Below are 15,749 nucleotides of genomic sequence, written 5' to 3' on the forward strand. Positions count from 1 at the left end.
GCGGGGGGGCTGGAGCTTTGGGGGGGTGGCCAAGACCCCCCCGGTTCTGGTCCTTGAGTGCGTGGCTGGACCCTGGCAGCGGGGACGGGGGGCTGGATCCAAGTGGCACCAACTCCGTGCCCTGGGCTGTGCTGGGGTGTCCCTGCCTCAGCTGTCCCCAGCTGCCCACACCCCTGCAAGGGGGAGGAACGCAGCCCCCTCCCCTCTCTATCCTTCCTTTCCCCTCCTCTCCAAACTCTGGGCAATGGGGAACCCCCCAGGACTGCTCCCCCCCCCGCCACCATAGCCAGGACCCCCCATTTGGCGAGGGCAGTAGCGGGGGGCACCGGGAGGGGATGGGGAGCCGGGGACACCCCGATCCCGCGGGGACAGATGTGTCACCGGGAATTGCGGGCGAGGCGGGGGCCATAAGTTCAGGGCTCGGTTCTACAACCCCAGGCCCGACCCCCGCCCCGCTGCGCTCCGCCCCGGGCCGGTCGCGGCTGCCCCGGCGCCTCCCCGCGCCCCCCCGGCCGGGGCGCGGCTATAAGGAGCGGCGGGCCCGGCGGCGGGCGCGGGGCGGCGGAGCGGCGGGCGCGGCAGGTACGGGACGGGCTGGGCTCGGGGGGGACGGGGTGGGGCTGGGGAGGGGGTCCCGCCCCATGAATTCCGTGAGGGATCCCAGCACCGGACCCCTCACTCCTCTCCCGGAGTGTTTGCGAGACGGGCGCGGCAGGTACGGCCGGGAATGGGGAGGGGGTCGCACCTCGTGGGATCCCCGTGGGTGCCGCGTGGGTCACCCTCTCCCCGCTTTATCGGGGTGCCGGGAGTCCCCACGCCGCAGGGGGGACGGGTAGGGACGCAGCAGGAGGGGGTTCTTCCTCGTGTGCCCCCCAGATTGTCCCCACCGGCCTTTTTGGGGGTCCCCGTCACCCTCCTCGGCCCCTGGCACTCATCGCACTGCCCGCGATGGGGACAGGACCCTCGCAGCTCCCCCCGAATATCCCGGGGAGCCCCTCCCCGAGGGGATTCTGCTTTTGGAGCCGGTGGTTAAAGGGTGGGAGGGCACGGAGCCCCTCGGGATGTGCGGAGCTGGGGGGAGAGTTTTTGGGAGGCTGTTTTGGAGGTTGAGCTGCGTGGTCACAAGGGGAATTACAAAATTCCCCTTGTTTTGAGTGTTTTGAGGAGTTTTTGAATGTTTTGAGGAGCCTGGGGAGGGCAGGGTGGGAGCAGCACCCACAGTGGGATGGGGCTTGTGGAAAACCCACAGGACCCCCGCCACATCTCTCCCCTCCCTCCGCAGGTGTGGGGACATGACCGGGGACATGCGGGCCCTGCTGTGCCTCTGGCTGGTGGCCCAGGTGGCCCAGGTGGCCCTGTCCTCCCGGGTCCGCACCCGCCGGGAGCTGAGCCCCGGTTTGTACGAGCACGGGGTCTACGACGCCGGGGGCTCCTACTGCCAGCGGGGGGACGTGTGCTGCCACGGCCGCGACGATGGCTGCACCGTGCCCTATCACGACACCCTCTGCTACTGCGACCTCTTCTGCAACCGCACCGTGTCCGACTGCTGCCCCGATTTCTGGGAATACTGCCTGGGCATCCCGGCCCCCTTCCCCAAAGCTGCAGGTGAGGCGCGCCCAGCCCGGCTGTGGGTGCTGGGGGGCAGCCCTGGGGTGCTGGGTGAGCGGTGTGAGGGTGCTGGTGCTCCTTGGGGTGATGGATGTGGCACCCCACATTCCTGCCCTCACTGTAGGGCTGTTCGTGAACCCTCAAAGCTGTGGGGACTCCTAGAGAGTGTCCGGGATGGGGATGGGGATGGGGATGGGGATGGGGATGGAGGTGTGGGAGCAGCCCATAGTGCGATCCCTGGGGAAGCGGCGGCTCTATGGGCAGAGCGGGGGAGTGAGGGGACACGCGGGGACTCCACCCCAGCTTGCCCGGTCACGTCTGGGGCAGGCAGATGTTGGCCCTGGCTTAACCCTGGCGGCAGCTGGGGCGGGGAGGGGGCACGGGCAGCCCCCAGCTCACAGCACAAGGCGCTCTCAGAGTCCCTGAGGAGCAGAGCCAGCTCCTCCCGGGCACAACCGGCCCCTTTATCCCCGTCCCGCCAGGCTGAGAACATTTAACCCTCCCGGCGCCGAGCCAGCCCCGCTCCCACCCTCATGGGGCACTCATGGGGACACCCAGCCCCGACCCCCGGCCCCGGGCTGGTGTCCAAGCCCCTCTCTGATGCCTGCAGCCCTGGCACCGTGTAGCGCCCACTGACCCCCAGTATAACTTCGGGGGTGCCAAGGTGCAGCCGGGCACCTGCCTGAGTTTAGGAACCGCGTTGATTTTTTTCCCTTTGGTTTGTCCCCCCGGGAATATGGGGGTGCTGGTGGGACCCCCGGCACAGCCAGGCACTCACCAGGGGTTCTCCCGTTCCCATCCAGGCTGTTCCCGTGCAGGACGCAATTATCCCACCGGAGCCACGTACCGGGAGAACTGCAACCTGTGGTGAGCGAATGCTATGCGGGCACCTGTGGCATGTCACCAGCATGTCACCAGAGGAAGGTGTCGCGGTCCCGCGAGCTCCTGCAAATCTCAGAGCTCGGCGCAGAGCGAGGCCCGAGCTGGGTGGTGGGAGCTGCTGCCAAAATGCCTTTACTCCAACAAAAATTCGGAGCCAAGGGCCTTGAGCCGCTCCCAAGTTTCAGCGCATGCCTGCGTGGGAGCCGCTCGCCCCGGAGGGACAAAGCGCTGCCCAGGGGGGTTTTGGGCACGCTGGTCACAGCCCAGCTTGCCCAAGCCTGACGGGATGCTCGGGTAGCCGCGGTGGCTTCTTGCCAGCAGTGAGTCCCTGCTCGGCAGACCCCGGAGCTCGCCTTTGGAGCAGCGCGGGGGTTATGTGGGAATACTGGGAATACTGGGAATACTGGTATTACTGGCATGCGGAGGTGGGGAATAGGGCAACCTGCAGGCGCGGAGCTGCCGGAGACGAGGATTGAACCCGCAGGGGCGATGCGGCAGATAAGAGGAAATCAAAGGCAGCGTCTGGGGCGGGTGCGAGGGCAGGGGCACGTGTGTGAACATGTGTGTGAACATGTGTGTGTGCGGGCGTGCGCCTGGGCCGCAGGTGAAAAGCCAGCCCGAGCCTCCCCACAGCTCTGGGGCAGCCCGGAGCTCCTCCGGGATGGTGGCGGGGAGGACTCGGGGATGGAGAGTGTCCCCATTCCCGGGGGAATGTCCCCAAGCCGTGTGAGTGGAGTCTCTGCTGCTGCTGGGGGAGCATCTCTGACCCACCAGCTCTGGGGAGGGGGCAAATCTTCTCTTCCAAACCCCCCCGCCCCGCACTCGGCGCCTGGAGAATTTCTGCAGCGCTTCCCCCCCGCCCCTGTCCCTGCCGCGGTGGCTGCGGGTGTGGCAGGGGACAAAAACCACGGAGAGGTGACAAGGAGTGTGGGCACCCAGCTGGTGGCACCCTGAGGTGCTCTCAGGTCGCCAGGTGTCACAGACAGCGCCGGGAGCGCTGAGGGATGGACGGGGGAATGCTGGAATCCAGGTGCTGCAGGCGGGATTTGGGATGGGGAATAAAAGGGAAATGCGCCGCAGTCTGGGCAGCTCCATAAAAGGGAAATGTGCCGGGATCTGGGCAGGAGGGAGCATGCCAAGCATTGCTCACTGCACGGGGGGAGCACAGCCCGGGGCTCCCCGGGGGACCCGCCACACCCCCACAGCCCCCCCTGGCCCGGCTGTCCCCGTGGGTGCCCGCAGGAGTGACCTGGTGGGAGTGGGGCACTCGTGGGGACACCCAGCCCCGACCCCCGGCCCCGGGCTGGTGTCCAAGCCCCTCTCTGATGTCTGCAGCCCTGGCAGCTTCCCAGCTGATTTTTTACCCTCGGGGCTCCTGCCAGGACTGGGACAGTGGCGGGGGACAGCTCCCAGGGTCACCCAGAGGCCACTCAGGGTCACCCAGAGGCCACTCGGGGTCACCCAGAGGGCTGCCCACGGCTTCACCCCATTGCGAGGTGCCAAGCCCTGGTGACCCCTGGGCCCTGAGCCCCTGGCTGGCTGCCCGGCTCGGGAGGGGCAGCGCCCACTCAGGGTCCCTCTGGTCACTCTGGGGACATCATTTCTCACCGCCTGTCCCCTCTGCAGCACCTGCGGCCCCGGCGGGCAGTGGCAGTGCGAGGACCACGCCTGCCTGATGGATGGGGAGCTCATCGACGCCGTCAACAGAGGCAATTACGGGTGAGGACCGGGCACCGCGAGGATGGGGCAGCGATGCTTCACCCCTGGGTGCTTTTTGGGGTGACCCGTGACCCGTGTCCCCTCTTCCCACGCAGCTGGAGAGCCGCCAACTACAGCCAGTTCTGGGGGATGACCCTGGAGGACGGGATCCGGTACCGCCTGGGCACCTTCCGTCCCTCTCCCACCGTCATGAACATGAACGAGATGCACGTGAGTCCCCCCGGGGATGGGGGGAAACTGAGGCACGCCAGGGGTTATCCCTGCCCGTCCCAGTGATTCCCCACGGCTGGGAAGGGGCTCGCAGAGGGGAGGCAGGGCAGCCCTTGTGTTTGGAGACAGCAGCTCAGCAAATTCCCCCGGACAATCCCCGAGCTGCCAGTGTTGTTTTTTCCCCCTCTCCTCCGTGCTCGTTTCCCATCGGAACGCCGGCCCCGCCGCTGCTGACTCAGCAGAGCCGGCTGCTCCAGCCTCTGCCCTCACCCAAACCCGGGGTGGGCACCCCCGGGGGTCCCTGGGGTGCTGGCAGAGCTCGGTGCACGCCCAGCCCCGGAGCTCCGGAGCTTGAGGTTTAATTTTAGAGGCGCTTCCTGAGCTGGGAGAAGCCTGGGAGTTGTGGCCGTGTCCTCCCCAGGAAGGCCGGGGCGGGGGCACTGTCCCCGCTCCAGGACGGAAAGGCTGGGCCAGAGGCCACCGTGAGGGGCTGTGTGACCCAGAGCTGTGCTCTCGGGGTGGCTACCCAGGGCCTTGCTGGGGTCCGGGACGGGACACTCGGTGCTGCTGTTCTCTAAGGAGCTGTGGAGCCCAAATTTAGGGATAATTGGGGAGCGTAGCTCCTCTGGGATAAGAGGGCACCCAAATCTTTATCTCTCATGGTGATGTCCCTGTCCGGAAGGGTCTTGCAGTGAGGCTGGGGGACATTAAAGGTGTCGGGGACCATCTCAGAGGATGACTGGGATGGCAGGAGGAGCTGTGGGGGTTCCACAGTGGGGCTGGGGGACACTAAAGGTGTCAGGGACCCTGCTCAGAGGATGGCTGGGATGGCAGGAGGAGGACATTGGGTCCTACAGTGGGGCTGGGGGACACTAAAGGTGACTGGGGATCATTTCGGAGGATGGCTGGGATGGCAGGAGCAGCTGTGGGGGTCCCACAGGGCAGCTGGGGGACACTAAAGATGGCTGGGGACCATCTCAGAGGATGACTGAGGTGGCAGGAGGACATGAGGTCTCACAGGGGGACACTAAAGCTGGCTGGGGACCATCTCAGAGGATGGTTGGGGTGGTAGGAGAAGCTGGGGGTCCCCAGCCTGACCCCCGAGCTCTGTCCCGCAGATGAACATGGACACTAACGAGGTGCTGCCGCGTCACTTCGATGCCGCCGCGAAGTGGCCGGGGATGATCCACGAGCCCCTGGACCAGGGGAACTGCGCCGGCTCCTGGGCGTTCTCCACGGCCGGTGAGGGGACAGGGGCGGGCCGGGGGAGGGGACAGTGGGGACAGAAACCAAACCGCCCCTCCCCTGACCTGCCACCCCTCCCCAGCCGTGGCCTCGGACCGCATCTCCATCCACTCCATGGGACACATGACCCCCGCGCTGTCCCCACAAAACCTCCTGTCCTGTGACACCCGCAACCAGCGCGGCTGCAACGGGGGGCGCCTGGACGGAGCCTGGTGGTACCTGCGCAGGAGAGGGTGAGCGGGGATGGGATGATGGGATAATGGGGTGGGATGATGGGATAATGGGATGGGGTGGGGTAGGATAGGAGGGGGTCAATGAGACTGGGATGGGATAATGGGATGAGTTCCATGGGATGGGATGGGATGGGATGGGATGGGATGGGATGGGATGGGATGGGATGGGATGGGATGGGATGGGATGGGATGGGATGGGATGGGATGGGATGGGGTGGGATGGGAGACAGAGGCTGCTCTTGGATAGGGTGGGATAAAGGAAGTTTGAAGCTCTGATCACCTGGGCAGAGCCCAAGAGATCCCTGTTCTCATCCTGTCCCTTGGAGAGGGCTGCCAGGGCAGGATGGACAGTGGGGTTTGGGACAGGGATGGGAGAGGGAATCTCGGTGGGATGGGAGTGAAGATGGGAGTTGGGATGGGAATGAGAGTGGGTTTTGGGTTGGAAGAGGGATTTGGTGTGGGGATGGAGAGTAGGTTTGGTATAGGGATGGGATTGGGACGGGGATGAGATTGGGGTTCAGGGTGGGGATACGAGTGAGCTTTGGGATTGGCCTGGCAATTTGGGGTTGGGATGAGGATGGAGCCGGGTGGTCCTTCCCCTCCTTCATCCTGTCCCCGTGCGCAGGGTGGTGACAGACGAGTGCTACCCGTTCACGAGCCAGCAGAGCCAGCCCGCAGCCCCGCCCTGCATGATGCACAGCCGCTCCACGGGCCGGGGCAAGCGACAGGCGACAGCGCGGTGCCCCAACCCCCAGACCCATTCCAACGAGATCTACCAGTCCACCCCCGCCTACCGCCTCTCCTCCAGCGTGAGCGCCGGGCCCGGGGGAGGAGTGGGATCCTTTGGGAGAGGGAAGGGTCTTGGCTCGGGCTGCTTTACCTGGGAAAACCGAGTTTGGGAATGCGGCTGGGAAAACCCCACTGCGGAGCCCGCGGGGAGCGGCTCCTCCGCCCAGCAGCCGCCTGTGGGTGCTGGAGCAGCTCTGCTGCATCCCTGGGGGTCGGGAGGGCAGTGCCGGGGGTCCCGGCCCTGCTGTGGCACTCGGTGCCACGCGGTGCCACCCGGTTCTGTGCTTGCAGGAGAAGGAGATCATGAAGGAGCTGCTGGAGAACGGCCCCGTGCAAGGTAAGGAGCTGGCGGGGGCACCTCTCTGTGCGCCCCAAAAGGTTGGGGGAACAAAGAGGGGGGGGAAAACTCCTCTGTCCGGGCTGGGGGAGCTGTCGTGGGGGCGAGAACCCCCCTCAGCTGCTCCCCCTGCGTGCCTGGGCAGCGCTGCCCCAGTGCCCGTCACGCTGCCCACCCCAGCGGGCACTGGGTTGCTCATTAACTCCTGAGATTTAATCACCGTCTTGGCAGCTGCGTTTGTTTAAATTTTTTTATTTTTTTTTTTTTTCTTTGAAACCTCCTCTTGAGTGTTGTTTCATGGCCCCGGGGAGGATCTGGCTGCCGCCTTCCCTCCCGCCGGGAATGCGATGCCCCCGTGCCCCCCCTGTGCCCGAATCCCCCAGCCTGGGGACAGTGGCAGTGTCCCCAAACCCTGTCCCGCTCCCCGCAGCCATCCTGGAGGTGCACGAGGATTTCTTCATGTACAAGAGCGGGATCTATCGGCACACGCCGGTGGCCGAGGGGAAGGGAAAGAAGCACCAGAGACACGGGACCCACTCGGTGAAAATCACGGGGTAGGTGCGGGAGTGGCCTGGGGGGCTCCAGGGGGTGCGGAAAGGCTTGGTTTGGGTGGGAGAAATATTCCTTTAGCTGGGAAAGGAAGCCAGGAGGGGAATGGTGGCACTAGTGACACGAATGAAGTGCTCAGCAGCCTGGAAGGAGGGGCCGGGATGGAGGTGCAGACCCCGGGAAGGGCCGGGATGGAGGTGCAGACCCCCGGGGAGGGCCGGGATGGAGGTGCAGACCCCCGGGGAGGGCCGGGATGGAGGTGCAGGCCCCCGGGAGGGCTCAGGGCCTGCTGCCTGTGCCGGTGTTTCCTTCCTCCTGCCCTGGCTAAATATTCCTGCCCCTATTCCGGGAGCGGATGTCAAAACCTCGGCCTGGCCCTGGGGGCAGGAAACGAGCAGGGTCAGCACCCCCACATCCCAGCACGGTGCTGGGTGGGGCGATCCCACAGTTTGGGGGTGCCTGGGGACCCCCCCTCACTGTCCTGTCCCACCGCAGGTGGGGAGAGGAGCAGCTGCCTGATGGCCAGATCCAAAAATACTGGGTGAGTATTTGGGGTGAGTTTTTTGGGGGTGCTGCCGCTTCCTGGCACCTACGTGGGGTCCAGCTTGGCTTTGGGGGTGGGGGATGTGGGGGTCACCAGGCTGAGCGTGTCCCGTGTCCCCTCTGCAGACTGCGGCCAACTCGTGGGGCACAGCGTGGGGCGAGGGCGGCCACTTTCGCATCGCCCGCGGCGTCAACGAGTGCGAGGTGGAAACTTTCGTGGTGGGGGTTTGGGGCCGCGTCAGCATGGAGGACATGCCCCATAAGTGAGCCCCGCGCTGCCCACGATGTCCCTGTCCCCAGTGCGGCCCCTCAGTCCCGGCAGGGCGAGCGGGGGACTGGCGCTGTCCCCTGAGTCCTCTGGGTCCCCTGGCCAGGGGCTGGCGCTGTCCCCTGGGTCCCCTGGATCCCCTGGCCGGGGGACTGGCGCTGTCCCCTGGGTCCCCTGGGTCCCCTGGTCGGGGGGCTGGCACTGTCCCCTGGGTCCCCTGGGTCCTCTGGCCGGGGGCTGGCGCTGTCCCCTCGGTCCCCTGGGTCCTCTGGCCGGGGGCTGGCGCTGTCCCTTGGGTCCTCTGAGTCCCCTGGGTCCCCTGGCCAGGGGCTGACGCAGTCCCTTGAGTCCCCTGGGTCCCCTGAGTCCCCGGGCCAGGGGGCTGCCGCTGTCTCCTGGGTCCCCTGGGTCCCCTGGGTCCCCTGGCCGGGGGCTGGCACTGTCCCCTGGGTCCCCTGAGTCCTCTGGCCAGGGGGCTGGCGCTGTCCCTTGGGTCTCCTGGGTCCCCTGGCCGGGGGCTGGCGCTGTCCCTTGGGTCCCCTGGGTCCCCTGGGTCCCCCGGGTCCCCTGGCCGGGGGGCTGCGTGTCCCCGCAGTGCTGACACAGCGGCTGGGTGCAGTGGGGCGTGCGTGGGGGGTGTCCCGGAGGCTGCTCCCGTCTCCCATGGGATTTACCCGCTAATCCCCCCGCCCCGGGCTCGGCTGGGCTGCGGTGGCTGCGGGGGGCTCTTCAAAGGCAGCTGCACCCCCTCCCCAAATCCCGGCTGGAGCTGTGGGATCCCCCCCCCCCCGCCTTTTCCCAATCTGAATTCCTGCCCCTCCCGTCCTGGCCCCACCAGTTCCCCCCAGCCAGGGCAGCGCTGGGGGTGTGAAATAACCCAGCGGGGGGGTCCCCTGAGCCCCCCCCAGGGCTGGGTGTCGCCAGGATGGGGTCCCCACCGTCCCCAGCCCGTCCCTATGGTGCTATGGCCCTGCCACCCCGCCCTGGGGACAGCAGGGACAAGGGAGGGCTCAGCCCCGTGGTGTCCCCGTCCTGGTGGGGCCACGAGTGGGGTCCACGCAGCCAGCACAGCCCGCACACCTCCCCCTTCCCCCCCGTAACAAGGGCTGTACTTTTAAGACTTTTTGGGGTTTTTTTGTATTTATTTTGCTTTTTATTGTTTGTAAATAAAGTTATGGAAGCCTCTGAAGCTTAGAGGGTGGACTCAGTGCTCCGAGGGGGACACGTGGGCCCTGTCACCCCCTTCTGTCACCCCCTTCTGTCACCCCCTTCTGTCAGTCACCCCGTTCTGGGGGGCCCAGCGTGGCCCCGGGAAGGGCTGGGGGGGTGAGATAAGGCCCCGCTCATTGTTCACCTTCCGGCCCCGCCGCTCCGCTCACCGCGGCCAGCGCTGGACACGCCGCGGGCACGCGCGGTCACTCGGGCCACCACGGCCACCACCGTGGCCAGGGGGTGTCACCACGGCCAGCTGTGCCACCGTCCCCAGCTGTGCCACCGCCCCCAGCTGTGCCACCGCAGCCGGTTATTGCCACCGCGGCCACCGTGTGCCACCGCGGCCAAATGTGCCACTGCCCAGTGCCACCACAGCCACATGTGCCACCACAGCCGCCGTGTCCCCTTGTCCCCAGGGTGGCCCCGGGGCTGTTGTCGCCTTTCCCAAAGTCCCTGTTCCTTTCCATGTCCCCTCCCTCGGGTCCCCCCGCGGCACAGGGTGGGGACACGCGCAGAGCGGAGTGCGGTGACACCTGGTGGTGGCTTCCTGCAACTGAAAGGATGTGTCAATGTGGATTTATATATTTTTTAAAAATATATTTATGTGTATAGAGACATGGATGTGTATAGAAATGTCTGTATCTATCAATATATATATCTATATATATTTTTAAAATATATATATATGTATATATACATGTAACCACAGCAGTTTAATATATTATATATAGAATACATAATATATATTATATATGTATTATATAAAAATAGAATATATTTTTATATATATAATATATATAATATATATTATATAAATATATTATATCTTATATAAATATATTCCATTTATATTTATTTTTTATATTAATTTTATATTTCTTATATATAATACATATATAAAATATTATATATATTATATGTATATGTGTGTATATATATGTATATGTATTATATATTATGGTGTGTATATATTATATATATACACTATATATAGTATTATATATAAATATTATATATTCTATATTATCTATATATATTATACATACTATAATATATATCATATATATAATATAATTATATAATATATAATATGAATATATATAATATATAATATGAATATATATAATATATAATAAAAATAATATAAATGATATATAATATATATAACATGTATGTGCCCATGTATTTACATTTACATGTGTGTGTATATATAAAAACACGTCTTTATATACATATTTACATGTGTATATATATACATGTAAATAGTTTTTATGTGTTTATCTTTATATATGGACATGTGTATATATATAAACATGTCTGTTTATATATGTGAAAATTTCTATGTACACACACCTATATATATTACATGCACGCATGTATTTTTATATATATTTATATGTATTTTATATATATTTATATATATTTACCAATAGGCATTTTATATTTTTCGATATTTATATGTAGCATATAAAATACATATAATACACATATAAAATACATATAAAATATATATAAAATACATAGATGTGTGTGTATAAAAGATATAAAATATATATTTAATACATATTTACAACCCCCAACCCCTCTGCCTCAAGCCCAAGCAGGGCTGAGCTCTGAGTCAAGAGAAATATTGGAAATGCTCAGGGCAGAAATATCCTCGGAATGCTCGGGGATGGTTGGGAACAGCCAGTCCTGCCCGGGGCTGGAAAACACCGAGGTCACACAGAAAACACCGAGCCTGGGCTCGTCCCTCTGATCCCAGACCTTTCCACCTTTTATTCCATGAGAATTCCTTCAAATCTCCTGGAGATTCCTCACGGTAAATTCCAGGTTCATCCCCTGGACAGGAAGGAAACTCCGACCTCGTTTGGATTTTTCTGTGCCTTGGGAACTCCCAGCCCTTTCTTTTCTCTATTTCTTTATTCTCTATTTCTATATTTCTCCTCTCTATTGTGACACTGATTCCAGCCCTGGGAGCAGGGAGAGAGGCACAGGCCGTGTCCCCTGGTGCCACCAAAGTGGGGACAGGAGGTCCCTGATGTCCCCTGGAGCCCCCCCAGGACACAGAGAGCACAGAGCAGCCGGAGCACGACGCCTTTTATTCCAAAGCTGGAAAAACTGAGCTCGAAACTTTGGCTGCATTTGGCTTCGGGATTGGCAACAGTGAAGGGATGATGCCGTGGGGCTGCAGCAGCACATCCCATTTTCCAGCAGCCCCCGAAAAAACAGGGATGAGAACCCCCAGGAAAAAATTCCCAGGGCGGGATGTGATCCCAGGGCACTCAGGAGCTCTGTCCTCACTTTTCCACTTTCCTGCTGCTTCCAAACCCAAGGCTCAGCTTTTCCTCCCCAAAACCAGGGATGTTCTGCTGCAGGCAGCTCGGAATGAAGCTGGAATTTGGGATCTAAGCTGGTTTGGCTGTCCCGGTTTGGCTCCCACAGGATGGACACAAGAAATCCAACCCAGCAGGATTTGGGGTGGATCAAGCTGGAAATTTGGCCCCGGGGTTGGGGGGAACTCTTGGGAGCAGAGAGGAGGCTCAGCCACATCCCAGAGGGAAGATGAGGATGGCTGAAGCTCCTGGAGAGCTCCAGAATTCCCAAACTTTGGAGTGGGGAATGTCACAGCATGCGGGTCACCACCATGGCCAGGAAATCCTCGTAGCTGAGGCGGATATTTCCCAGCAGAGCCGTGTCCTTCTCCCGGAAGGCGTCGGTGAGGCTCTGCAGCTGCATACAGATGTGGATGAACCGGTCCAGCTGGATGCTGGGATTGGGGGAACGCTGGGCATACCGGGCCAGCAGCAGCTGGCTGAACTGGGGGCTCAGGTTGTAACCCATCTGGGAGAAAGCTGGGAGCAAAAAAAAAAAAGAAAAAAAAATAAAAAAAAATCTCGGATTAAAGCTTCCCAAAGGGATGGGGAGTGGCTGTGTCTTCCTCTGCCATCCCATCTCCCACTCCCAGCACCCTTCCCACTCAGGGTGTGCACGGGCAGGGCTCTCCGGAGGAATCAAACCACAAATTCCAGGCATTTTTCCCTTTACACACACCCAAGAGCTCCTCCCCAAAAAACTAGGTTCCAGCCACTCATCGTTGAGGAGGAATTCTGGGCTTCCCGAAGGAAGTTTGAGCCCAAACCCTGCTGCACCTCATCACCTCCTACCCCCTGGGAAGCTCCAGCCTGGTTTATCCAAAATTCCCTGCTCTGGAATCATCCCAGAGCCCCCCCAGCCCGGCTGCAGGGACCACTCCAGGAGGAATTCCAGCTTCCAGCTGGGAACAGTAGCTGTCCGGGGGGGGGGTCAGGACAGTCCAGGCTGGTGGCTCTGTCCCTCACCCACCTTGCTGGAGCTCGCTGAAGCTGATGGAGCCGGATTGATCCCTGTCATACTGCTGGAAGAGGCTCCTCCACTGCTGGACGAAGCGGAGCAGGGCGGAGAAGCCGTAGACGTCGATGCGCCCCGACCGCGTCTTGTCAAACATGTCTGGGCAAGGAACAGGGCAGGGAGGAGTGGAAAAGCTGAAGAAAGTTCCAGGGAGCTCCAGGATCTGCGGCACGGCTCCCTGGAATCCTGCTCTGATCCCAAAAAATCCCCCCCCCCTCACCAGGACTGGGAGCATTCAACCCAAGGCTGGTAAGAAACGGCACCAAAAACTGAGGTTGGGGCGAGCTCTGGGTCAGTCTCCACATTTTTTGGGCTTTCCCTCCTTTTCCTCCCTGTCTTTGTGGGATCTGGGGCTTGTGCAGAGCTGGGATTTCCTTTCCCAAGCAGGATTTTGGGCCCTTCACAGTGTCCTGCACTGGCAGCCGTTTGGTTTGCCCGGTTCCCATTCCAGCCGGGAAAAGGGGAATTCTGCCGGCATGGGCTTCACCCCCAAATCGAAACAAACCAGATTAACACCAGGAAAGGGGGAAGGAGATCCCAAACTCACTGATCATGAGCAGACAGGTCTCATCGTTGAACGAGGACCAGTTGTTGTTGACCAGCGCCTGCTTCAGCTCCTTGACGGAGATGAACCCGCTGTGATCCGTATCCACGGTCTGGAACCAGGAAAACGCCTCGGGATCCACCCCTGGGGGGGCATTCCCTGCATAGGGAAAGGCCATCGGATCTGTCACTGTCCCCTCGCACAGGCCAGGGGCTGGGCTGGCCCCGGGGATGGCTCACAGGGCTGGGCAGAGCTTCCCCTCCCACGGCAAAATCCCGGGAAAACAGGGCAGGAAGGGCTGGGAATGTTCTGGGAATCAGAGCCTGGTGGAGCTCTGGGATGGAGGGGAGAGCTGCCCCACAAAGCCGGCAGCACCGGGACACGGATGTGGGGTGCAAAGGTTTAGGGCTGCCTGGCACTTCCTCCTTTCCCTCCTCCTCTTCCTCTTCTTTCTCCTCCTCCTCCTCCAGGGTTTCCAAACAATAAACCGGGACGTTGAATTTCATTCTCGTCGTGGCTTCTGCTTCGATCAAAACCTCTCCCATGGGCACCGGACTGGGGGGATCCCCAGCCCCCCGACCCCGCACCGGGTGGGGACCCCATCGCTCCCCCGCTCTGTCCCGGGCACCCGGAGAGCCCCGGGCTCCCCTCCCGGGATCCCCCGCCCTAGGGACTCCCCGGTGGGAATTCCCGGTTTTCCCAGTATAAGTCACGATGTATCCAGCGCTATACTCCCAGGATTTCATTCCCACTATTCTCAGTATAACTCACGCTCTATCAAGGACTTTATTGCCAGGTTTTCATTCCCAGTATTCCCAGTATAATTCACGCTCTATCCAGGGCTGTATTCCACGGATTTCATTCCCAGTATAATTCACGCTCTATCCAGGGCTGTATTCCCAGGATTTCATTCCCAGTATTCCCAGTATAAATCACTCTCTATCCAGGGCTGTATTCCCAGGATTTCATTCCCAGTATAATTCACGCTCTATCCAGGGCCTGTATTCCCAGGATTTCCTTCCCAATTCTGGGAATACTGAGAATGAAATCCTGGCCGCCCATCCAGCGTTGTCCCTGCTCCAGTTCCAAATGGACCGGGACTGCTCCCGTATGACAGCTGGACCCTCGTGCAATCCCGGATTCTCTTGGAGCACCAAACGCCTCCTCCTGACTGCTCCCGGCTCCTGGGCTGGGGGGGATCGGTTCGGCAGGGCCCGAATGCACCGCCCCCGGTACCGCCCCCGGTACCGCCCCCGGTACCGCCCCCGGTACCGCCCCCGGTACCGCCCCCGGTACCGCCGTGCCCCGCCTCGCCAAGCCCCGGCTCCGCCCCGAGCCTGCCCGGGCTGGGCCGGGACCATCGCTGGCGGCCCCGCCCCTCTTCCCCGGGCCGAAGCGGGCTGAAGGAGATGTCCGCGCCATTGGAAACGCCGCCCAAAATCGCACCCATGGGATCGGGGTCGGTGCCGTGCGCGGGCATCGCACTGGAGCGAGCGGGCTCCTTGCTGTGCCAGCCTCACTCTGCAGCCATATTGAGAAGGTCGGGGAGTGGCAGCCGAGCCGCCATCTTGGGAGAGGCACGCGCGCAGTACCGCGCTCTGCCCACAAGGCGGCGCTTGGGAGACAGGAAAGGGCTGGAATAAGGGAGCGTCCCAATCCTTGAGAAAATCCCCCAAAAAAACCCGACCAGAACTGAGAAACCTCCTGCCTCTGTATGAGTGCAAAGGGTGTGCAACGAGTGTGCAAATAGTGTGCATTAGCAATCGATCGCCGATCGAATAGATCGGCAGGCATTAGCAATCGATCGCCGATCCAATCGGTCGCCAGGCATTAGCAGTAGATCGCCGAGCTCATCGATCGGCAGGCATGAGCAATCGATCGCCGAGCTCATCGATCGGCAGGCATGAGCAATCGATCGCCGAGCTCGTCGATCGGCAGGCATGAGCAATCGATCGCCGAGCTGATCGATCGACAGGCATTAGCAATCGATCGCCGAGCTCATCGATCGGCAGGCATGAGCAATCGATCGCCGAGCTCATCGATCGCCAGACATGAGCAATCGATCGCCGAGCTCATCGATCGGCAGGCATTAACAATCGATCGCCGAGCAATCGATGAGCGGGTGTTAGCAATCAATTGCTGAGTAATCGATCACACTCATTGCACACTCCTTGCACTCATTGTACACGTCTTACACACTTCTTGCCCGCTCCTTGCACACTT

The 15,749-nt window shown here is 60.6% G+C and overlaps 2 protein-coding genes across 2 annotated transcripts; one reads left to right on the forward strand and one right to left on the reverse strand.

Annotated features, from left to right (window-relative positions):
- Positions 1–518: 518 nt before the first annotated feature.
- TINAGL1 (tubulointerstitial nephritis antigen like 1) lies at positions 519–9,572 on the forward strand. Its single transcript, XM_014885541.2, has 12 exons — positions 519–582; positions 1,283–1,605; positions 2,412–2,475; positions 4,117–4,209; positions 4,305–4,419; positions 5,538–5,661; positions 5,747–5,897; positions 6,523–6,706; positions 6,978–7,023; positions 7,454–7,577; positions 8,068–8,113; positions 8,242–9,572. Exons 2-12 carry the CDS (start codon positions 1,293–1,295, stop codon positions 8,380–8,382), a joined length of 1,401 nt encoding a protein of 466 aa, XP_014741027.1. The 5' UTR covers positions 519–582; positions 1,283–1,292; the 3' UTR covers positions 8,383–9,572.
- A 2,103-nt stretch (positions 9,573–11,675) lies between these two features.
- On the reverse strand, positions 11,676–13,758 carry PEF1 (penta-EF-hand domain containing 1). Its single transcript, XM_014885626.2, has 3 exons — positions 13,530–13,758; positions 12,938–13,081; positions 11,676–12,447 (listed from the first exon to the last, which is right to left on the reverse strand). The coding sequence occupies exons 1-3, from the start codon at positions 13,702–13,704 to the stop codon at positions 12,218–12,220; spliced, it is 549 nt and encodes a 182-aa protein (XP_014741112.2). The 5' UTR covers positions 13,705–13,758; the 3' UTR covers positions 11,676–12,217.
- Between the last annotated feature and the right edge of the window lie 1,991 nt (positions 13,759–15,749).

The sequence above is a fragment of the Sturnus vulgaris genome, chromosome 24 (genome assembly GCF_052056855.1).
Source record: "Sturnus vulgaris isolate bStuVul1 chromosome 24, bStuVul1.hap1, whole genome shotgun sequence".
Taxonomy (NCBI): domain Eukaryota; kingdom Metazoa; phylum Chordata; class Aves; order Passeriformes; family Sturnidae; genus Sturnus; species Sturnus vulgaris.

What these genes read in the sequence shown, in the direction of transcription:
- TINAGL1 (XM_014885541.2), top strand. Translation starts at nt 1,293, where the DNA reads ATGACCGGGGACATGCGGGCCCTGCTGTGCCTCTGGCTGGTGGCCCAG. An exon ending in GTCAACAGAGGCAATTACGG is followed by an intron (nt 4,210 to 4,304) that starts GTGAGGACCGGG and finishes CTTCCCACGCAG; the next exon opens with CTGGAGAGCCGCCAACTACA. An exon ending in GCCAGATCCAAAAATACTGG is followed by an intron (nt 8,114 to 8,241) that starts GTGAGTATTTGG and finishes TCCCCTCTGCAG; the next exon opens with ACTGCGGCCAACTCGTGGGG.
- PEF1 (XM_014885626.2), bottom strand. Translation starts at nt 13,704, where the DNA reads ATGGCCTTTCCCTATGCAGGGAATGCCCCCCCAGGGGTGGATCCCGAG. An exon ending in GACCTGTCTGCTCATGATCA is followed by an intron (nt 13,082 to 13,529) that starts GTGAGTTTGGGA and finishes TTCCTTGCCCAG; the next exon opens with ACATGTTTGACAAGACGCGG. An exon ending in CTTCAGCGAGCTCCAGCAAG is followed by an intron (nt 12,448 to 12,937) that starts GTGGGTGAGGGA and finishes TTTTGCTCCCAG; the next exon opens with CTTTCTCCCAGATGGGTTAC.